General features: G+C 36.9%; 1 protein-coding gene and 2 pseudogenes across 1 annotated transcript; all 3 read left to right on the top strand.

The window, feature by feature from the left end:
* Positions 1–814: 814 nt before the first annotated feature.
* On the top strand, positions 815–2,811 carry LOC132624599 (G-type lectin S-receptor-like serine/threonine-protein kinase At1g11300; annotated as a pseudogene).
* A 9,397-nt stretch (positions 2,812–12,208) lies between these two features.
* Positions 12,209–15,842, top strand: LOC132623861 (G-type lectin S-receptor-like serine/threonine-protein kinase At1g11330). Its single transcript, XM_060338670.1, has 7 exons — positions 12,209–13,687; positions 13,778–13,885; positions 13,971–14,167; positions 14,242–14,452; positions 14,548–14,791; positions 14,877–15,027; positions 15,125–15,842. Exons 1-7 carry the CDS (start codon positions 12,409–12,411, stop codon positions 15,422–15,424), a joined length of 2,490 nt encoding a protein of 829 aa, XP_060194653.1. The 5' UTR covers positions 12,209–12,408; the 3' UTR covers positions 15,425–15,842.
* A 2,942-nt stretch (positions 15,843–18,784) lies between these two features.
* On the top strand, positions 18,785–20,881 carry LOC132622350 (G-type lectin S-receptor-like serine/threonine-protein kinase At1g11330; annotated as a pseudogene).
* Positions 20,882–21,157: the final 276 nt, after the last annotated feature.

The following is a 21,157-nucleotide window of genomic DNA, read 5'->3' on the forward strand; positions in this document are numbered from 1 at the left end:
ATATTATTGAGCTTGTTTCATGATTATTGATTTTATTCATTATTGTTGATCTCATCTTATATTAATTGTTCTTTCAAGGTGAGATATAGCGATGTTGATGGTTCGATAATAGAAATCGGAGGTTTACCGACCTTACGTCACTCCGATAGACTTATAGCTTTTATTGGGCTCTCATGCATGCTTTATATATATGTATGCATTTTCTTAGATGTGCACACCACTGCAGTGGGCAAATTATGATGATGCCCCCGGACGCGGGATGATATAATATATGGATCGGGCTGCACGTTCCGCAGCACCGACATTTATGGATCGGGCTGTACGTTCCTCAGCTCTAACAGTTATGATTTATGTATATGATTTTTGAAAGAAAGCATGCATATCATACGCCCTCAGAGGCACTTTCAGTTATACAGAGTTACACAGACACATTCAGACATTCAGTCATACAAATACATTCAGATATACAGATTGGCTCTCATGTCACAGATTCCTTTTATAATTCTTGTGTATATGCTATTTTCATGCCTTATATACTCAGTACATGATTCGTACTGACTCCCCTATCTCCTGGGGGGCTGCGTTTCATGCCCGCTGGTCTGCAGATACAGGTTGGTGATCCATCTATTAGGATGTCAGCTCAGCGGATGAAGTTGGTGCACTCCGTTTGTTCCGGAGATGCCGGGAGTCGGCATGGTCTTATGTATATATAGATATGTACACACATATGTATGGGTATGGCGGGGCCTTGTCCCGACCACGTTGCGTTATGTTTTCCAGTAGAGGCTTGTAGACAGTTACGTACAGTCAGATGATGTCCAGGCTTGAGGTTTCATATGTCATCGCAGTTGGTTATGATAGCCTTACCGGCTCACAATATGTTCAGTATTTTCACAGAGATGAACCTTTCAGCGTAGTTGATACATGCATGTTTCTTGTGAGTTTATTGAGAGTCACATAACGGCCCTATCGACCCACCTATGTTTATGTTGTTGTCACAGATGTATGTCAGATGGTACTTGGCTAGTACGGTCAGGTGTCCGTCGTGGCTCTTCAGTTTGGGTCGTGACAGATTCCTTTTGGAGAACAACCAAACGTAATTTGAATTCATGATATTTTTGTTACCTATTAGAAGAGATCAACTACACCGTTGGCAATAAGACTATTTTGTTCCTTATTTTAATTGTGTAATGTAATATAACTTCTTTGCTGTACATATAAGTTAATGTGCATATACTCGTCCGTTAGATAATTACAAATAAAAAATTAGTTCTGATTTTAAAGGCTCTTAACGTTGAAGTTTACTATACGATGTAAAGGAAACTTAGAAGCACAGTCAGATATTTATTATGTTAGCCTTGTTGGCAGTCGTTCAGTTGTTTGGTTTAGCCATGTTGGCTACTTTCAGATATGTTCAGATTGTCTAAGTATTTCCGCATTATGATATTTCAGTGAGACTTTTAGTTAATCAGCATGTGTTAGTTTTATTTTATAAATTAGTTATGTTTTGGTATCACATGTTGATTCAGTCAGCCAGTTGGTTCGCTCGGTCACATGCAGTCAGGCACCGGGTGCCGTGTTACGTCCAGGCCCAGGTTCGGGGCGTGACAGTTATGTTTAGTTTTCTTTTATTTTCCATTACGTCTAACTAAAACGAAATATTTTTTGCTTTAAAATGTCAAATTCGCAATGTGCTTTCAGGGTCATAGCAACAAGAGGAGGAGTTCCTTGATTGGAGTAAACGTGTGAGCATCATTGAGGGATTGGTCGAGGCCACCTTTACCTTCACAGGGATTCAAGACTAAGGATTATCCACAGGGATTTAAAGACAAGTAACATCTTGTTGGATGAATACCTGGACCCCAAAATTTCAGATTTCGGCATGGCAAGGATTTTTCCAGGCAACCAAGATCAGGCCAACACAAACAGAGTTGTTGGAACCTAGTAAGTTCCGATGTCTTTCTCTTTATCTTTTGCATGGTTGAAAAGAAAGTACCAAGTAAACATTCAAAATTGTAATGTGATGCAGTGGTTATATGGCACCTGAATATGCAATGGAAGGAAGATTTTCAGAAAAATCAGATGTTTACAGCTTTGGAGTATTGTTATTGGAAATTATAAGTGGAAGGAGAAACACTAACTTTCACCAAGCTGATTGTGCATTAAGCCTTCTAGCATATGTAAGTTCATATGAATATTAAGCTCCTAATTTTTATGAAATGTCAACTTTTCAATAATTCAAGTTTCCATTGTTTTGTCTATGTGGTTGCTCCTCATGCATGGAAGTGTTGGAACGAAAACATGACTGTGGTATTGGTTGACCCCAAGATAACTGACCTGCACATCGAAAAGGAAATTACGCGATGTGTACATGTTGGACTATTATGCGTACAAGAATATGCAGAAGACAGACCAAATGTCTCCACAGTTTTGTCTATGCTCACCAGGAAAATTGACGATTTACCAAGTCCTAAACAACCTGCTTTTACAACAAGACCGAGCCATTTCATGCAAGGCTCTTCTAAATCTAAAGGCTCTGTGAACACTGTTACCATTACTATTATGGAAGGACGATAAGACATTTTAAGAGTTTTATTTAGGCATGTATTTTATTCCTTTCTCTGTAATTATTACTGTGTCTGATTCTTTGGTAATTGTTCCACTCTATATTACCTCAGTACATTAAGAATCCAAGAAAAGTGTAAACCGTGCAAGTCACTTATGCATAATAGTAGAAGTAGCTTAAACAGGTGTTTGTAGAAATTTAGAGAAGCTCATCCACTAGTGGATTGAGATCATTTTAGAGGTAGCTTTATATTACAGCTGATTCTGAGGCTAAACAACTTTTCTGGGCAAAGACATTCTTATAGCGTATTTGGTGGGTCACCGGATCAACCGGAAACTCTGTAGGGAAGGGGAACACACATCAAATTTACATCAGAAATTGTTGATGTCAGCCCAAGAAAATTTGCATTATCAGAGGTAATAAAGGACAAGAAATCTTATGAGATACTGTAAGACACACATTTTAAGAGTTTCAAAATTCAGGCAAAGATTACTCCTTTCCTTAGAATTGTTCTTCTTCTGATGCCTTTACTAAATATTACTCCCTCCGTTCCATAATAAGTGGTGCTTTTAGCTTATGCACACTGTTACATCCCGTATTTTTATACATTGGGACAACCCGGATTAACTATGATAATTTAATGCCAAGACTATTTCGGGGATTTGAAGTCGGGATTTTTGACCATTTGATTTTATTTTGAGACATAAGTTATGTATGAAATTGATGGCACTGAACACTTAGGAAAAATTGGGACCACAATTCATAAAATTGGAATTAAAAATCTTGTGCAAAAAGGGGCATGTGGCCGTGTACAATGGAAAGGGTCGCACACATTGTGTGGCCAATTTTAATTGGTCCAACACATTGTGTGGGCCAAAGTCAACTAAGAGATATTTTGTATACTCTTAAAAGATGAAGACCAGGTCTTCTTTCATCAATTGCTCACTTCAACACTTAGAAAAATAAGAACTTGGGAGCTCCATTTTTTTTCCCACTGTTTTCGGCCAAGAGCAAGAGAAAACCAAGATCATTTCAAGCCTCCCTAAAAATATTTCCTTGATACAAACCCACTATATTGAAGTCCCTAAGTAGCGTGGAAGTATTGTTTGGGTCATCCAACCATTAGTTGTGCCTATTTGCAAACCCTAGCCTATTGGTGGAGGTGAAGAACAAAGGTATGTTTTGCTCTTGCTTTTGTGTTGCGAACGTTTATTTCATGTTGTAGTATGTTAATATGGATGAAATTGGTGAAGTATAGTATGTTGGAAGTGGAGTGTGTGCATTGTGTTCTAGCCGTGTATATGGGTGTAGAAAATGGAATTTGTGAATCAATTCTTATATCATGTTAGATTGTTGGAGAGTGGGGAAGAGAATAAAAATCCTCAATATATGTAAATGTGTGTAGTGTGGCCGAGTATAGCCCCAATTTGAAGCAAAGCATGAATTGCTATCGCTTAGCGTCGTAATGGTTAATGTGATGACTTCTATGTTGGAAATGAGAATTTAATGTCCCAAATTGACACAGTAAGCGTTGTGGATTGATTTGGAGAACTTTGTGCATTCAATGCAATTCTTATATATGAGAACCATTAACATATATATATGTGTAGTGTGGACGAATGTGAGTCCTATAATATGTCGAAGATCGCTTTACTATCGTTTAGTATTTTAGTTATCGTCGATATGAATTCTAGTTAGAAATAAGTGTTTAATGACTTAAGAATGATGTTGAGATAGTTGGGGCTGATCTAAGGCTTATTGTACGTTTGATGTAATTCGTATATCTATGAAAATTATATCGTTATATTGTGGATTGTGATACAAAACATGACTTGAAAATGAGGAAAGTGAAAAAAGGGGGCTGCTCGGCTAGGGGACTGGTTTCGGCCAACATTGGAGAAAAATTGTGGATTGTCGGAATTATTATGTAAATTGTTTAGAATGTTCTTGAATGTTGCTAGTATGGGTTTGGGTTAATAATCGAATGTATGAACGATAATGTGGCTTGAATGTAAGCCGTCGAAACGAATATTTGGGAAAGTTGCGGAAAGATGTAAAAGAGAGCTATTAATGTTGTTTTTCCTTTCGAATTGATTATCAATGTTACTAGGTTGGTTATTGTGGTTGTTGTTGTTGAGTTTTAGCGAGTTAAATTCTCGGGATGGCCTATTTACAGGGGAAATGCTGCCGAATTTTCTGTAGAATTTAGTGTTAGTTTGAAATGAATCGATTAAGTGCCTATGGTTAATATTGGATATTCTTTGGCATATTGTAGACCTTGGGGATCCCGAGGCGTAGATTTGGGTTAGCTTTAGATTGGCTCGCTTGGAGTGCGTACGAGGTATGTAAAGCAACCTCCTTTCTTTTTGGCATGTCTTAGTTTTACATAGGCTAGATTAGAGCCTTAAGGGAATTCTAAATCCGAAATCTGAGCATGTTATGATCCGTATATGTTCCTTGACACTCTTATGTATGAATTGATGAAATATGAACCTTTATGTATTTGAAATAATCGCTTTCCGAACTGTGCGGAAAAAGGTTTCACTTTAAAGAACTTCGAAATTTCTGAATGCCATACCTTTCACATGAATGCTCGGATTGCTCCAATATTTTTATAAAAGTTTGCATTATGTATAATGAGTATGTTTGCCATAAGCGGGCCTGACTTGGGCAAATTCCCGTCCGTGGGTCCCGCGACTTTCCTTTATGTAATTCGGAGAATCTTCGAAAGAATTTGGTATGACTATTGTTCCGATTTCAACTATGATCATTTTACTTATGTTTGAATTTATGATAATGATTTTATGCATATGACTACTCACGAATCTATTCGTGCATTCTGTTATTCCTTTCGCCAAGTCTCGGGCCGGTTCTGTTATCGTGCGCGCTTTGATATACTCCGGAGTTATGCTGTTGTCATACCCCATTTTAACCGCGTTAAACTAGAAGTACGACATATTGGAGATTCCTATTTTTTGTTTATTTTAAGAAGTCGTCACCTAATTATTTACGGTGAATTAGGACACCTAAAGTTAATTAAAGTGATTATCTAAAGTTGATTTTATTTTTAAAGTCTACGAAACCAAATGATTCTAGGTAAGGGTTCAATTAGTCTAAAGGGAAGGTATTAGGCATCCTTTAAGACCCATTAACAATGGTTAACCGACTGGACTTATGTTATTTAATTAACGCCAAAAATATAAATGTAATATGTAAATATTTAAGAAAATATCTTGTAAGTATTTGCTAAAGTTATAGACAGAAATAAAATGTTATTTAAAATAAAACTTGTAGAAAAGTAATAGTTGCATAAAAGAGTTTAGTTACAAATGAACTAAAAGAAACAGAATGTGTAATGTTTATATGTTTTTGGAGAAAATGACTAACAAATTTGAAAGGAGTTAAATAAAGTTTTATAGAAAGACTATTAGTTCAACGTATATTGTGCGATGGTTGTTTTAAACAAATATGTATTTCAAGTGTTGGAAAGAAACTAAAGTGAAAAAGTTATCCGTTGAAACTAATTTGTTTTTTTTATTTCTCAAAACAAGCTAACGTTAGTATGTAAAATTTATGATGCTTTGAAAACATATCTTTCCTTTTAACTAAAATGACAAACTTACGAGGAACAACTAAGCTCACATGATTTAAGACCCAAATTTGCTAATTAAGACATCCTAATATAAAATAGGCTCGATCAAGCATAAGCAACTAAGTATTGAATTAAAATGACTAAAGCCGTATTTATATGTTAGTCACACCAACATATAAATAAACATCGGAATATAGAATTAAAATGACTAAAGCCGTATTTGGCTTCCATAAAAGCGTGAAGTTTTCAGTGGTTCGCCGTTTGGCTAGCCACCCTCTTTGCTTTCTGTTCGGATGAATATCGAGAGAATGAGAGCTAAATGGGAATGCGCGCTCAAGGTCCAATTGCCACATAGTCTTAAAATGAGATCGTTCGGAGAGTGAGTCTTTATGAAGACTCCATTTCGCTCCGAGGTGTACATGTAAAAAAAAGATAAAGAGGAGTTAGCAAAGGGAAATTTAATTCTCAACAAACTATGGAAAGTAAAATAGACGCCGCCAAATAATTAATTCCAAGTTAATGTCCACCAAGTTCACCATGGCTGGGATGTCTAGCTAGTTTGTTCAGTAGGAATTTTCTCACACCCATTAATAGTATTGACATGTTTTTAGACTTTGTATGCTCCCTAGTATTAGTTTAGATTCCATGTAGTGGTGCTACAAAAGTATTTTTATCTCTCTAGTACTGCAGCAAACAATCTACTTCTTTTGTAAGTAGGCATCTTTCTGATGCTCCTGCAACACGATCTTTCACTTTGTCAAAATAACACAAAGTTCCTTGTCAAATGAACAATATTCATTAATGTAAAAAATTGGGCCTAAAACATGATCCTAGGTGGTTAAACGTTTTGAACACACTTCACAGAAGACTTAATAAGACAGCATCAGATTTTATAGCTCAAGAAGCAAGTCAAAATATCATTTCTAGGCAGAACTCATGCGATCAAGGTACATTATCCTCAAGATTATATAACATAGTGGCCTAGAACAGAGTTTTTTATCCAGGTTCATCGTCAATCAACTATAAAAGAGCATGTAACAGAATTGATAATATAGAATTTGATTTCAAAAGTCACAAGGATTATTATTCTGGTACTAATCGAAACTTAGATGTGTAGCCAAAGTTACATGGTATCAAGTTCGAACTACACAGAATCGGGAGTCTCATTCACATATTGCTCACTGGAGGTAAAAGAAGAGGAGACTGTCCTGTATGCACTTCCCGCATTCAAACAACACAAGAAAAAATAAAGAACAAATAAATAAATTCGAACATTGAAAAAGCAAAGGGGATATGGGACTGAAATTGTACCCTACGCTCCTGGTATCTAAGCACTCTAATAAGAAGCAACTATAAATACATTTCGAGTATTCAACAATAATGTTACTAATTACCATATAATCCGATCTTCCTTGTCTAAAGAAACCCGACAGTGGTATCGCGTGGGTTCTAAAGGATGTGTGAAAACATACTAAACATAGCTAAGAACATATATTCCTTATGCAAAATTGATAAACTCATGCTCATAAAGTTGCTACTGCCCATTTACATATTTTGGAACATCAAAATGAGATCCTAAAACACTACTGCTGAGCACACCTTTTTTAATCAGAATTTTGATGGGCATACAAACCAGGTTCAATGCTTATGGTCACATATGAATTGAGTTGAGAAGCACAAAACCATATTATGTCATCAAGGCAGTAATTCAGGTAGCCACAGTTGAATATGAAGTTATCAGATGGGTGTTTGAGGTGTGCAAGGCACTTCAGGCAGTGTGACAGTTTGGAAGGGACAAGGTTAAGTGCAGTCGAAGCAGGCATGGGATGTAAAACAAGAAGCGAAAGCACTCAAAATCACATAGCACCATATGCATCAAAGAAGGATTAGTCACACCTAAACATAAATAAGTTACTAATCATTGTGAATTTGGCATAGCTTGAGGCAGACACACCAAGTTTCATGTACACAGTTCTGAAATTTAGCTTAACACATTCATGTAATATTGTAATCAGTTGAACTTCTTCAGTCTAATAGCAGTACAATAGGTATCTTATAGGATATTATATTGGTCTACGCTACTTTCATCTCACAACCTTTTACGACATATGTGATTTGGACACTGATCTAAAACATGCTTGTATAGTAAATTGTGATTGATATGTTGACAGAACATTCTCAGCACATCCATGGGCAGCCAAACAACAAATTTAACTAACAACTAAGTAGACATGGATGAACATAGAGAAAAGTAATCACCAGTTGTTAAGTATGAGTATATACATCAGACCGCACACATATTTTGAGAAAACCCAGAACTAGACCCACAGGGATCGAGATACTTGGACAAGCTATCAAAATTATACATTAGGCAAATACAGGCAATGCCTCAAGGATACGCATCAATTTATATATTACTCATGATGTCAACATACAAAATCATACGAGACAAGGATCAACCAGGATCAAGTCTTACATGAAAGGTTTAAAACTGGTCGCATAATAGCAGTAATTCAGACCCAATAAAACAATCCTTGATCAAAACATCAACTCACAAACATTGTTTAACTAACATAACCAGCAGGTAAATTAAACATTACTAAACCGAAATTAGACTAACTACAACTTGAACATACGCAATACTACTAAGCTGCTAAACTGAAATTTAACCAAACTGAAGCAACAACATACACGAACAACATCACAAACTTTAGATTCGAAGTAAAAAGAACACACTGACCTTTTGTGGGTGCAGTGAAGTGGGTGTCGACGTCTCGGATTTATACTCGAACTCGAAGAACCCGATTAAAGTAACAAAAGTTTCCAACCAAAAATAGAGTGATTGTTGGCTGTTCTTTTCGAGCAAGGCTATCTTTGATGATTAAAACTTGTGTTTTTGTAGGGAATTTTCTGGTTCCAGATCCTTGGGGGGTTTCTTTTTTCTCCCCTTAAAACGACTCAAGAACAACAATTTATATGGTTTAAGAAAGGAGAGGGAGAGGAGCGGAGGAGATAGGCGTGGGGGACAAGGGGAAGTGGAGAAGAACGTGAGGCGTGGGGGGACAACAGTGAGTGGAGGGAGCGTGGGAGAGAGAAGGGTGAGGGAGGCGAGTGAGGGTAGAGAGAGGAGAGGTGAGTGGCGGCTGAAGTGGAAAAAGAAGAAAGGGAAAGAGAAAGGGATTAGGGTAGAAGAGAATAAAGGGGTGGGCTGGACCGGGTCGGGTAATGGAGTGGGCTGGTCTGAATTAAAATGGTAGTGGACTGGTCGTGTGGGTAATGGGCTGGTCCGTTTGTTGGTCCGAAAATGTGGCCCTTTCTTCCTTCAATTAATTTATTTGGGCTTTTAACTTAATAACCAGTACAAAATATATTATGTGAAGACAAATAATAATTAATATGTAGAAAATAAGGATTTAACAAAATGTTGTCTTGTAATTAATTTTAACGAGTCCACCCGAAAATGAAACGATGACGAATCATTAAAAATTTGTGATAAAGTAATGCTCATAATGTTGAAAATAAAAGTAGTGATATTAATAGTAGTAGCAATAAAATATTGTGAAAAATAAAGTATTTAGCTCGTCAGTAAATTTAGAAACCCGAGTAAATTAAATAAAAAAATGACAAAATTGGGTGTCAACAGCCGTGTTTATGGTTCTCCGAGCTACTCGCTAATGAGGGTCGGGTTCCACTTATGTTCGGTGTTATGCTGTATATGGCGTTATGTTGGGTTATGATATGTGACGGGGATTCGGAGAATTGAAACTTACATCTGGTGTTATGCTGTGTATTGGCGCCGTTGACAGGCGGGCGACCATATTCTTCTGTACCCTATGCATGACTTACATATTTTTGAAAGTAAACAAATTTGGATATGTTGGATTTGCGCTTATGTTTGATACTTCCATTTCGTTTATGCCTCATATTTGCTTTCTGTACATTCTGCTTTGCATACTCAGTACATATTTCGTACTGACCCCCTTTCTTCGGGGGCTGCGTTTCATGCCCGCAGGTACCGACGCACAGTTTGGTGGTCCACCGGTTTAGGACACACCCTTTTGCTATTTGGAGTGCTCTTCTCCTTTCAGAGCATATCTTTTGGGTATATACTTTTGTTCGCTATGTATGTATATATATTCGTTCAGGGGTACGGCGGGGCCCTGTCCCGCAATGTGATTCGTTTGGTCTGTTTAGAGGTCTGTAGACGTATTTGTGGGTGTGTGCCTACTTCTGTACAGTTGTGTTTATATGATTCTACTCGTTATGGCAGCCTCGTCGGCGTGCATTTTCTATATGTTTATGGCAACCTTGTCGGTGTGCATTTTGTATATGCGTTTTGGGCCGTTGTACCATTTGATAGCCTTGTCGGCTTTTAATACATTTGACAGCCTTGCCGGCTTTTTGCTATATATATATATGTTCGCACATGGTTGCGTTGAAATGTGTCTGATACAGTTTGATATGGTTTGAGACAGCATAGAGTATTTATGGCCGCATATGCTATTTGTATGTGATTCGACATGGATAGGTATGTCAGGGTGCCCAAGTAGGGCACTAGTCACGGCCTACGGGGTTGGGTCGTGACACACACCCTTAAGAAATTGCTCACTCCTAGAAAATTATGAGTGTTTTTACTAATTTATCCCTAATTAATGCCTAGAAAAAGAAAAGTTACTTAATGATTCTTAATTATAAATAAGGGTAAGTTTGGAAGAATAAGATCAATTTCTCTTTGAAATCCTAAAGCACCATTTATTTTGACATAAAATGAAAAGCCTAAAACACCACTTATTATGAAATTGAGGGAGTATAATGAAGAAGCCTACTAACATTTCCTTTTTTTCCCCTTTATTATTATTATTAAGAAGTCTAGTAATATTCTTGCACTGTAATCTAATTTTTGGGATTATAAACTTAGAAGAGTGAGAAAGGCATTGTACAAACTGGTGATAATATATGAAATAATCTACTCTTCCAACCAATATTAAATCAATGAGTATTAGGTGATGTATTCATGTCCTTTTACATACTTACATATACTCGATGCAGAACATTAGATCAAGAGTTAGGTATATTTCTTATGAGTAGGATAATTTTGCAATCCAATGGACATTAGGATAATGGGCAAATGCCCATATGACGGCCCATTAATACCAAAGCTGCGAATCTGACAGAAGGAAGCATTGCCTGGGGAAATGTATTCACAGAATCTAATTACATACAAAAGCAATTTTGTAACAAACAAATTAGCCAAAGAAAAATTCAAAGTTTATCCTTGTCACTTTAATTGATTCATGTGTTGTAATCTTTTTATTGCCAATTCTTTATCAATTCAAATAATATTAACATCAAATTACATTTCCTTGCAAATTGTCCATCTTAAATTTGGCTAAGTAATGTATGGAAAATCAAGAAAATCAGAAACCCAGCCAAAAGTGACTTCCGAACTTGTTCGAGAACTACGATTGAAACCCTTTTTTTTTTCTTTGTTAACTGATATGCTCGAGTCCAGCATTTGTAGCAATATTGGCTTAATAGGAACTATAATGTACACTTGCAGTTTTCTTTTCGTTGGTGCGCATCAATTTTTTTTCAATGGTTGGATTTGGTCAAGTACACGATTCACATTCAATAATTGGAATTATGTGAAAAGGAAAATAGAAAAGGAAAAGAAATGAAACGATTACTAACATAGTTTTGAACCATTCCCTCCTCTATTCAAACATTTCCCTACGTAACTGGCTGACATACCTTTTCCAAGAAGTTTCCTACCCATGACAATCTTATTCTACTGAAGGATCTTTCTACCCACTGCCTATGTTCAATCAACATATTATTTTTTAATAATTTGACATTTTGAACTACTATATTCAAATAAAACGCTGAATCCAAAAACTAACAAATCCTATGTTTCGACGGCTTAGAATTAACTAGGAAATATCGTATTGTTGACAATTCTAATTAGCATGGAAATCTCCAATAGCGTTGATGCGATTTGCTTACCATCCTAAGTTAATGAATAATGATAATTAAAAAAAAATAAAAAAATTATCACCCAAGTGTAACATGACGGGTCTATCAAGGCATTTGATCCAGAAGTTGTTGACAAAGACTGAAAAATGATACTGTTGAGCAAACAGAATAGGAAAAAATGTGAGGAAATATCAAGAAATAATGCAACTATAGGAAAATCAATTCCAGATGTAACTACAATTTTAGTGCTTATTGGCAGAAGAAAACTTGACGAACAATGATGCTAAGCAGTACCAAGATAATTCTTTGGCGCGCTATTCTTGTTCTGGTTTTTCATATAGCAAATGCTTCATCAAACACCCTTAGTGTCAATCAGTTCCTGCAAGATTCAGAAACTTTAGTTTCCAATAACAAAAGATTCAAATTGGGATTCTTTAGTCCTGAGGATTCGACGAAACGTTATGTTGGTATTATGTTTAATACCCAATCACCATCTGTCATATGGGTAGCCAACAGAGACAAGCCTTTACAAGATTCTAGTGGAAGAGTGACAATATCAGAAGATGGAAATCTTGTAGTCTTGAATGCACAGAACAAGAGTATATGGTCATCCAATATTTCACCAGCTGTGAGAAATTCTACTGCCCAGCTCTCGGATAATGGAAACTTAGTTTTACAGGACATCTCCAGTAGGAGAGTTCTATGGGAAAGTTTTAGTGATCTTTCAGATTCCTTCTTGCAGCACATGAAACTTGGAACGGATAAGAGTATTAACACCACAAGTCTGCTGAAATCATGGAAAAGTCCTGTAGATCCATCTGATGGGAGTTTCTCAGCTGGTATTCGACCTGAAACAATTCCCCAGATTTTCGTATGGAAGAATGGCTTACCTCACTGGCGTAGCGGTCCATGGAATAAACAGGTTTTCATTGGAGTACCCGAGATGACTTCTTTCTATTTCAGTGGATTTGAGCTAGTAAATGACAACACGGGCACCACCTACTTCTCTTATTCATATGCAGATCAAGGTGTTGACATGCTGTACTTAGTCTTGAACTCAACAGGATTTTTGCAGCAAAAAGATTTATATGCTGGGAAGCATGAGTGGGAAGTAACATGGGCAAGTCCTGCAAATGAGTGTGACTTTTATGGAAAATGTGGGCTTTTCGGAAGCTGTGATCCTAATAGTTCACCAATTTGCAGTTGTTTGCAAGGGTTTAAACCAAAAAATCAAGAGGAGTGGGTCAAAGGAAACTGGACTAGTGGATGCATCAGAAAGTCCATGTTAGAGAGCGAAAGAAACAGCTCTAACATTGAGCAAGGTAAGCAAGATTGGTTTCTGAAGCTGCAGTCAATGAAAGTGCCGGATTCCACTATTTGGGTACCTTTTGCAGATGAAGATTGTCATAAGGGTTGCTTGAGGAATTTTTCCTGCATAGCCTATTCATACCACACAGGCATAGGATGCATGCATTGGGAAGGAAACTTACTTGATGTTCAGAAATTTTCAACCGGTGGGGCTGATTTATTCATTCGCCTTTCGTACACTGAGCTTGGTAACACCTCTTCTTCAGAACTATAATGTAATCTGTAATACTATGCTCGTCAAAGACATATGTATAATGGACCCTTATTTCGTAATGCAGATCAAAAGAGAGATTTTAAAGTAGCCATTGCGATTATAGTCCCAGTAGGCTCAGTAATTCTTGCCATTTTCGGATACATTTCCTACAAATATTTAGCTAAGCGCAGAGGTAACAAACTTATCTGAAACATTAGGAAATTTGCAGTAGCTTTAATCATTCAGACTGCTTTATCTCTAATGTTCTCTTGAATCAGGACGGAAGAGAAAGAGTGAGCTCTTATTAAGAGAATCATTGCCAAACTTCTACAAGGAAAGCATGGTTACGGAGGACATCAATCAAGCTAAATTTGAAGAGCTGCTTGTATACAACTTTGACATATTAGCAAATGCAACTGAAGGTTTTCATCTGTCCAGCAAGCTTGGACAGGGAGGTTTTGGTCTAGTTTACAAAGTAATGTTTCGCGTGATTGAGTGTCTTATTCTTGTTTTAAGAAAATATGTTTATGTTCTATGATATAACTGCAGGGGAAATTGGCAGATGGACAAGAAATTGCTGTGAAAAGGCTTTCGCAGTCTTCTGGTCAGGGGCTAGAGGAGTTCATGAATGAGGTTGTGGTGATTTCAAAACTTCAACATCGTAATCTTGTTAGACTTTTTGGTTGCTGCATAGAAAGAGGGGAAAAGATGCTGGTTTATGAATACATGCCAAAAGGAAGCTTGGATGCCTATCTCTTTGGTTGGTTATGATTAGTTTTCTTTAATGTTCCATTGCGTCTAACTAAAAGGAAATATTTTTTGCTTTAAAATGTCAAATTCGCAATGTGCTTTCAGGGTCACAGCAACAAGAGGAGGAGTTCCTTGATTGGAGTAAACGCGTGAGCATCATTGAGGGAATTGGTCGAGGCCTCCTTTACCTTCACAGGGATTCAAGACTAAGGATTATCCACAGGGATTTAAAGACAAGCAACATCTTGTTGGATGAATACCTGAACCCCAAAATTTCAGATTTCGGCATGGCAAGGATTTTTCGAGGCAACCAAGATCAGGCCAACACAAACAGAGTTGTTGGAACCTAGTAAGTTCCGGTGTCTTTCTCTTTATCTTTTGCATGGTTGAAAAGAAAATACCAAGTAAACATTCAAAATTGTAATGTGATGCAGTGGTTATATGGCACCTGAATATGCAATGGAAGGAAGATTTTCAGAAAAATCAGATGTTTACAGCTTTGGAGTATTGTTATTGGAAATTATAAGTGGAAGGAGAAACACTAGCTTCCACCAAGATGATTGTGCATTAAGCCTTCTAGCATATGTAAGTTCATATGAAAATTAAGCTCCTAGTTTTTATGAAATGTCAACTTTTCAATAATTCAAGTTTCCATTGTTTTGTCTATGTGGTTGCTCCTCAGGCATGGAAGTGTTGGAACGAAAACATGATTGTGGAATTGGTTGACCCTAAGATAACTGACCTGCACATCGAAAAGGAAATTACGCGATGTGTACATGTTGGACTATTATGCGTACAAGAATATGCAGAAGACAGACCAAATGTCTCCACAATTTTGTCTATGCTCACCAGGCAAATTGATGATTTACCAAGTCCTAAACAACCTGCTTTTACAACAAGACCGAGCCATTTCACACAAGGCTCTTCTAAATCTCAAGGCTCTGTGAACACTGTTACCATTACTATTATGGAAGGACGATAAGACATTTAAGAGTTTTATTTAGGCATGTATTTTATTCCTTTCTCTGTAATTATTACTGTGTCTGATTCTTTGGTAATGGTTGTAACACCTCGTAACTTCGGACGAAAGTTTGACTCATAAGATGATAATATAATGGAACCAATATGAGGGTTATAGGAAGTGTTTTAAAAACCAATTAAGTCATAAGAAATGTCTTTGGGCAAAGAAAAGTTGGAAGCCACTCTACGGGGCATGTTTGCAAGTGAGTTTATGGAAGGTCTTACTTCCAACGACCATAACCCCTCTATTAATTTGGATTTTGGGAAAACTTCCTTGATGAAAGTTGTAGCCCCTTGAAATAGATTTCCAACGGTATATTATGGGCCTCAAACGGACATCTGTGCAAAGAGTTATGCCCATTATACGACAGACTGTCCGAGCAGAAGAATTTCGACGGACCATTTGACGGTCCGTAGAACGTTTTGCAGCTCAATTGGTAAGAGGCGATTTCCTTTGGGGAATGTAAAGGAGCCTGAGGTTCCGGGTTCGATACTCCCGTAGCGCTGCAGCGTGAAGAGGGATTAAATGGGGGCAAGTCCCTGTGCGAACTGGCTGAGCCCTAGCATAGACAATACTACAGTGTACATGCATGTCATGGAGGGCAACCCGCAGTGCAGATACTGTGGATCCTCAAACACAAGGCGCCTTTTTTGTGGGGACCCCTGGTGGGACCCTGGCCCTGGTGGCCCATTCATGCTTGACATGTCATGACATACTTGGGTATTGTGTGAAAGGGTGCTTAGCTAGCTCGAGAATACATGCTGCAGCGCCTCGAACCCGCGACCTTGCAGTCACCTTTACATTTCCCTGAGGGAATCGCCTCTTACCAGTTGAGCTGGTTCCACTTTATATTACCTCAGTACATTAAGAATCCAAGAAAAGTGTAAACCGTGCAAGTCACTTATGCATAATAGCAGAAGTAGCTTAAACAGGTGTTTGCAGAAATTTAGAGAAGCTCATCCACCAGTGGATTGAGATCATTTTAGAGGTAGCTTTATATTACAGCTGATTCTGAGGCTAAACAACTTTTCTGGGCAAAGACATTCTTATAGCGTATTTGGTGGGTCACCGGATCAACGGGAAACCCTGTAGGGAAGGGGAACACACATCAAATTTACATCAGAAATTGCAGATGTCAGCCCAAGAAAATTTGCATTAGCCCAAGAAAATTTGCATTATCACAGGTAATAAAGGACTAGAAATCTTATGAGATACTGTAAGACACACATTTTAAGAGTTTCAAAATTCAGGCAAAGATTACTCCTTTCCTTAGAATTGTTCTTCTTCTGATGCCTTTACTAAATATTACTCCCTCCGTTCCATAATAAGTGGTGATTTTAGCTTATGCACACGCTTAAGAAATTGCTTATTCCTAGAAAATTATGAATGTTTTTACTAACTTATTCCTAATTAATGTCTAGAAAAGGAAAAATTACTTAATGATTCTTAATTATAAATAAAGATAAGTTTGGAAGAATAAGATCAATTTTTCTTTGAAATCCTAAAGCACCATTTATTTTGATATAAAATGAATAGCCTAAAACACCACTTATTATGAAATTGAGGGAGTATAATGAAGAAGCCTACTAACATTTTTTATTTATTTATTATTATTATTAAGAAGTCTAGTAATATTCTTGCACTGTAATCTAATTTTTGGGATTATAAACTTAGGAGAGTGAGAAAGGCATTGTACAACGTGGTGATAATATGTGAAATAATCTACTCTTCCAACCAATATTAAATCAATGAGTATTAGGTGATGTATTCATGTCCTTTTACATATTCTAGATACTTACATATACTCGATGCAGAACATTAGATCAAGAGTTAGCTATATTTCTTATGAGTAGGATAATTTTGCAATCGAATGGACATTAGGATAATGGGCAAATGCCCATATGAGGGCCCATTAATACCAAAGCTGCGAATCTGACAGAATGAAGCATTGCCTGGGGAAATGTATTCACAGAATCTAATTACATACAAAAGCAATTTTGTAACAAACAAATTAGCCAAAGAAAAATTCAAAGTTTATCCTTGTCACTTTAATTGATTCATGTGTTGTAATCTTTTTATTGCCAATTCTTTATCAATTCAAATAATATTAACATCAAATTACATTTCCTTGCAAATTGTCCATCTTAAATTTGGCTAAGTAATGTATGGAAATCCAAGAAAATCAGAAACCCAGCCAAAAGTGACTTCCGAACTTGTTCGAGAACTACGATTGAAACCCTTTTTTTTTTTTCCTCGTGTTAACTGATATGCTCGAGTCCAGCATTTGTAGCAATATTGGCTTAATAGGAACTATAATGTACACTTGTAGTTTTCTTTTCGTTGGTGCGCATCAATTTTTTTTCAATGGTTGGATTTGGTCAAGTACACGATTCACATTCAATAATTGGAATTATGTGAAAAGGAAAATAGAAAAAGGAAAAGAAATGAAACGATTACCAACATAGTTTTGAACCATTCCCTCCTCTATTCAAACATTTCCCTACATAACTGGCTGACATACCTTTTCCAAGAAGTTTCCTACCCATGACAATCTTATTCTACTGAAGGATCTTTCTACCCACTGCCCATGTTCAATCAACATATTATTTTTTCATAATTTGACATTTTGAACTACTATATTCAAATAAAACGCTGAATCCAAAAACAAACAAATCCTATGTTTCGACGGCTTAGAATTAACTAGGAAATATCGTATTTGACAATTCTAATTAGCATGGAAGTCTCCAATAGCGTTGATGCGGTTTGCTTACCATCCTAAGTTAATGAATAATGATAAAAAAAAATAAAAAAAAAATTATCACCCAAGTGTAACATGACGGGTCTATCAAGGCATTTGATCCAGAAGTTGTTGACAAAGACTGAAAATGATACTGTTGAGCAAACAGAATAGGAAAAAATGTGAGGAAATATCAAGAAATAATGCAACTATAGGAAAATCAATTTCAGATGTAACTACAATTTTAGTGCTTATTGGCAGAAGAAAACTTGACGAACAATGATGCTAAGCAGTACCAAGATAATTCTTTGGCGAGCTATTCTTGTTCTGGTTTTTCATAGCAAATGCTTCATCAAACACCCTTAGTGTCAATCAGTTCCTGCAAGATTCAGAAACTTTAGTTTCCAATAACAAAAGATTCAAATTGGGATTCTTTAGTCCTGAGGATTCGACGAAACGTTATGTTGGTATTATGTTTAATACCCAATCACCATCTGTCATATGGGTAGCCAACAGAGACAAGCCTTTACAAGATTCTAGTGGAAGAATGACAATATCAGAAGATGGAAATCTTGTAGTCTTGAATGCACAGAACAAGAGTATATGGTCATCCAATATTTCACCAGCTGTGAGAAATTCTACTGCCCAGCTCTCGGATAATGGAAACTTAGTTTTACAGGACATCTCCAGTAGGAGAGTTCTATGGGAAAGTTTTAGTGATCTTTCAGATTCCTTCTTGCAGCACATGAAACTTGGAACGGATAAGAGTATTAACACCACAAATCTGCTGAAATCATGGAAAAGTCCTGTAGATCCATCTGATGGGAGTTTCTCAGCTGGTATTAGACCAGAAACAATTCCTCAGATTTTCTTATGGAAGAATGGCTTACCTCACTGGCGTAGCGGTCCATGGAATAAACAGGTTTTCATTGAAGTACACCAGATGACTTCTTTCTAATTCAGTGGATTTGAGCTAGTAAATGACAACACGGGCACCACCTACTTCTCTTATTCATATGCAGATCAAGGTGTTGACATGCTGTACTTAGTCTTGATCTCAACAGGATTTTTGCAGGAAAAAGATTTATATGCTGGGAAGCATGAGTGGGAAGTAACATGGGCAAGTCCTGCAAATGAGTGTGACTTTTATGGAAAGTGTGGGCTTTTCGGAAGCTGTGATCCTAATAGTTCACCAACAGTTGTTTGCAAGGGTTTAAACCAAAAAATCAAGAGGAATGGGGCAAAGGAAACTGGACAAATGGATGCATCAGAAAGACTATTAGAGAATGAAAGAAACAACTCTGGCATTGAGCAAGGTTAGCAAGATTGGTTTTTGACGCTGCAGTCAATGAAAGTGCCGGATTCCGCTATTTGGGTACCTTCAGTCAAAGAAGATTGTGAAAGTGATTGCTTGAGGAATTCCTCCTGCATAGCTTATTCATACTACATAGGCATAGGGTGCATGCATTGGGAAGGAAGCTTAACTGATGTTCAGAAATTCTCAAAAGGTGGGGCTGATTTATTCCTTCGCCTTGCATATACTGAACAAGGTATTACCTCTTATTCACTTAAGTATGCGTTTTTAGCTTACGTCCTAAACAACAATGCTAAGTTTAGTTAAGCTCTGTGCACCAAAATGTATTGTGTATAATGGACACTTACTTTAAAATACAGAACGGAAGAAGAATAATAAAGTAGCCATCGGGATCATAGTCCCAATAATTTGCTCAATAGCCATTGCCATTTTGGGAAACATTTCCTGCAAACTGTTGGCTAAACATAGAGGTAACAAGCTTATGTATAACATCAGACAATCTACAGTGGCTTTAATTAAGCTAATGAGTTGATCTCTCGACGTGCAATTTGAATCAGGAAGGAAGAGAAAGAGTGAGCTCTTATCAAGAAAATCATTGCCAAGCTATTACAAGCTAAAATTGACTATAGATGACATTAACCAAGTTAAATTTGGAGAGCTGCCCTCATACAACTTTGACATGCTAGCAAATGCAACTGACAATTTTCATCTGTCTAGCAAGCTTGGGCAAGGTGGTTTTGGTCCAGTATATAAAGTAATGTTTTGTGTGATTTAACGTTTTATTATCTTTTTTTTTTTTTTTTTTTAAAGAAAAGAAACTGAAGTTATATGATATAACTGCAGGGAAAATTTCCAGAGGGGCAAGAAATTGCTGTGAAAAGGCTTTCACAGTCTTCCAGTCAGGGGCTAGAGGAGTTTATGAATGAGGTTGTGGTTATTTTCAAACTTCAACATCGTAATCTTGTTAGACTCCTTGGTTGCTGCATAGAAAGAGGGGAGAAAATGCTGGTTTATGATTTCATGCCAAAATGAAGCTCGGATGCCTATCTCGTTGGGTTTTTTTTTTTTTTGGTCTTTATTTTCCAAACCGTCTTACTAAAAAGAAGACTATCTGATTTATTTTCGACCTTTTACATTTTCAATGTACTTACAGATACACACTCTGAAGAGCAATACTTCCTTGATTGGAGCAAACGTCTGACTATCATTGAGGGAATCGGTCGAGGCCTCCTATAACTTCACAGGGATTCAAGACTACGGATTATCCACAAGGATTTAAAGGCAAGCAACATTTTGTTGGATGAATACTTGAACCCCAAAATTTCAGATTTTGGCATGGCAAGGATTTTTGCAGGCAACCAAAATCAGGCAAATACAATTAGGGTTGTTGGAACCTAGAAAGTTTCTGAATCTCACTCTCCATTTTTCATGGTTAAAATGAAAAGAACAAGTAACCATTCTAATTTATAATGTGATGCAGTGGTTATATGGCACCTGAATATGCAATGGAAGGAAGATTCTCAGAAAAATCAGATGTTTGCAGCTTCGGTGTATTGTTACTGGAAATTATTAGTGGAAGGAGGAACACGAGCTTTCACCAAGGTGATTGTGCATTAAGCCTTCTAGCATATGTAAGTTCATA

This window comes from Lycium barbarum, chromosome 12, assembly GCF_019175385.1.
Source record: "Lycium barbarum isolate Lr01 chromosome 12, ASM1917538v2, whole genome shotgun sequence".
Lineage (NCBI taxonomy): Eukaryota > Viridiplantae > Streptophyta > Magnoliopsida > Solanales > Solanaceae > Lycium > Lycium barbarum.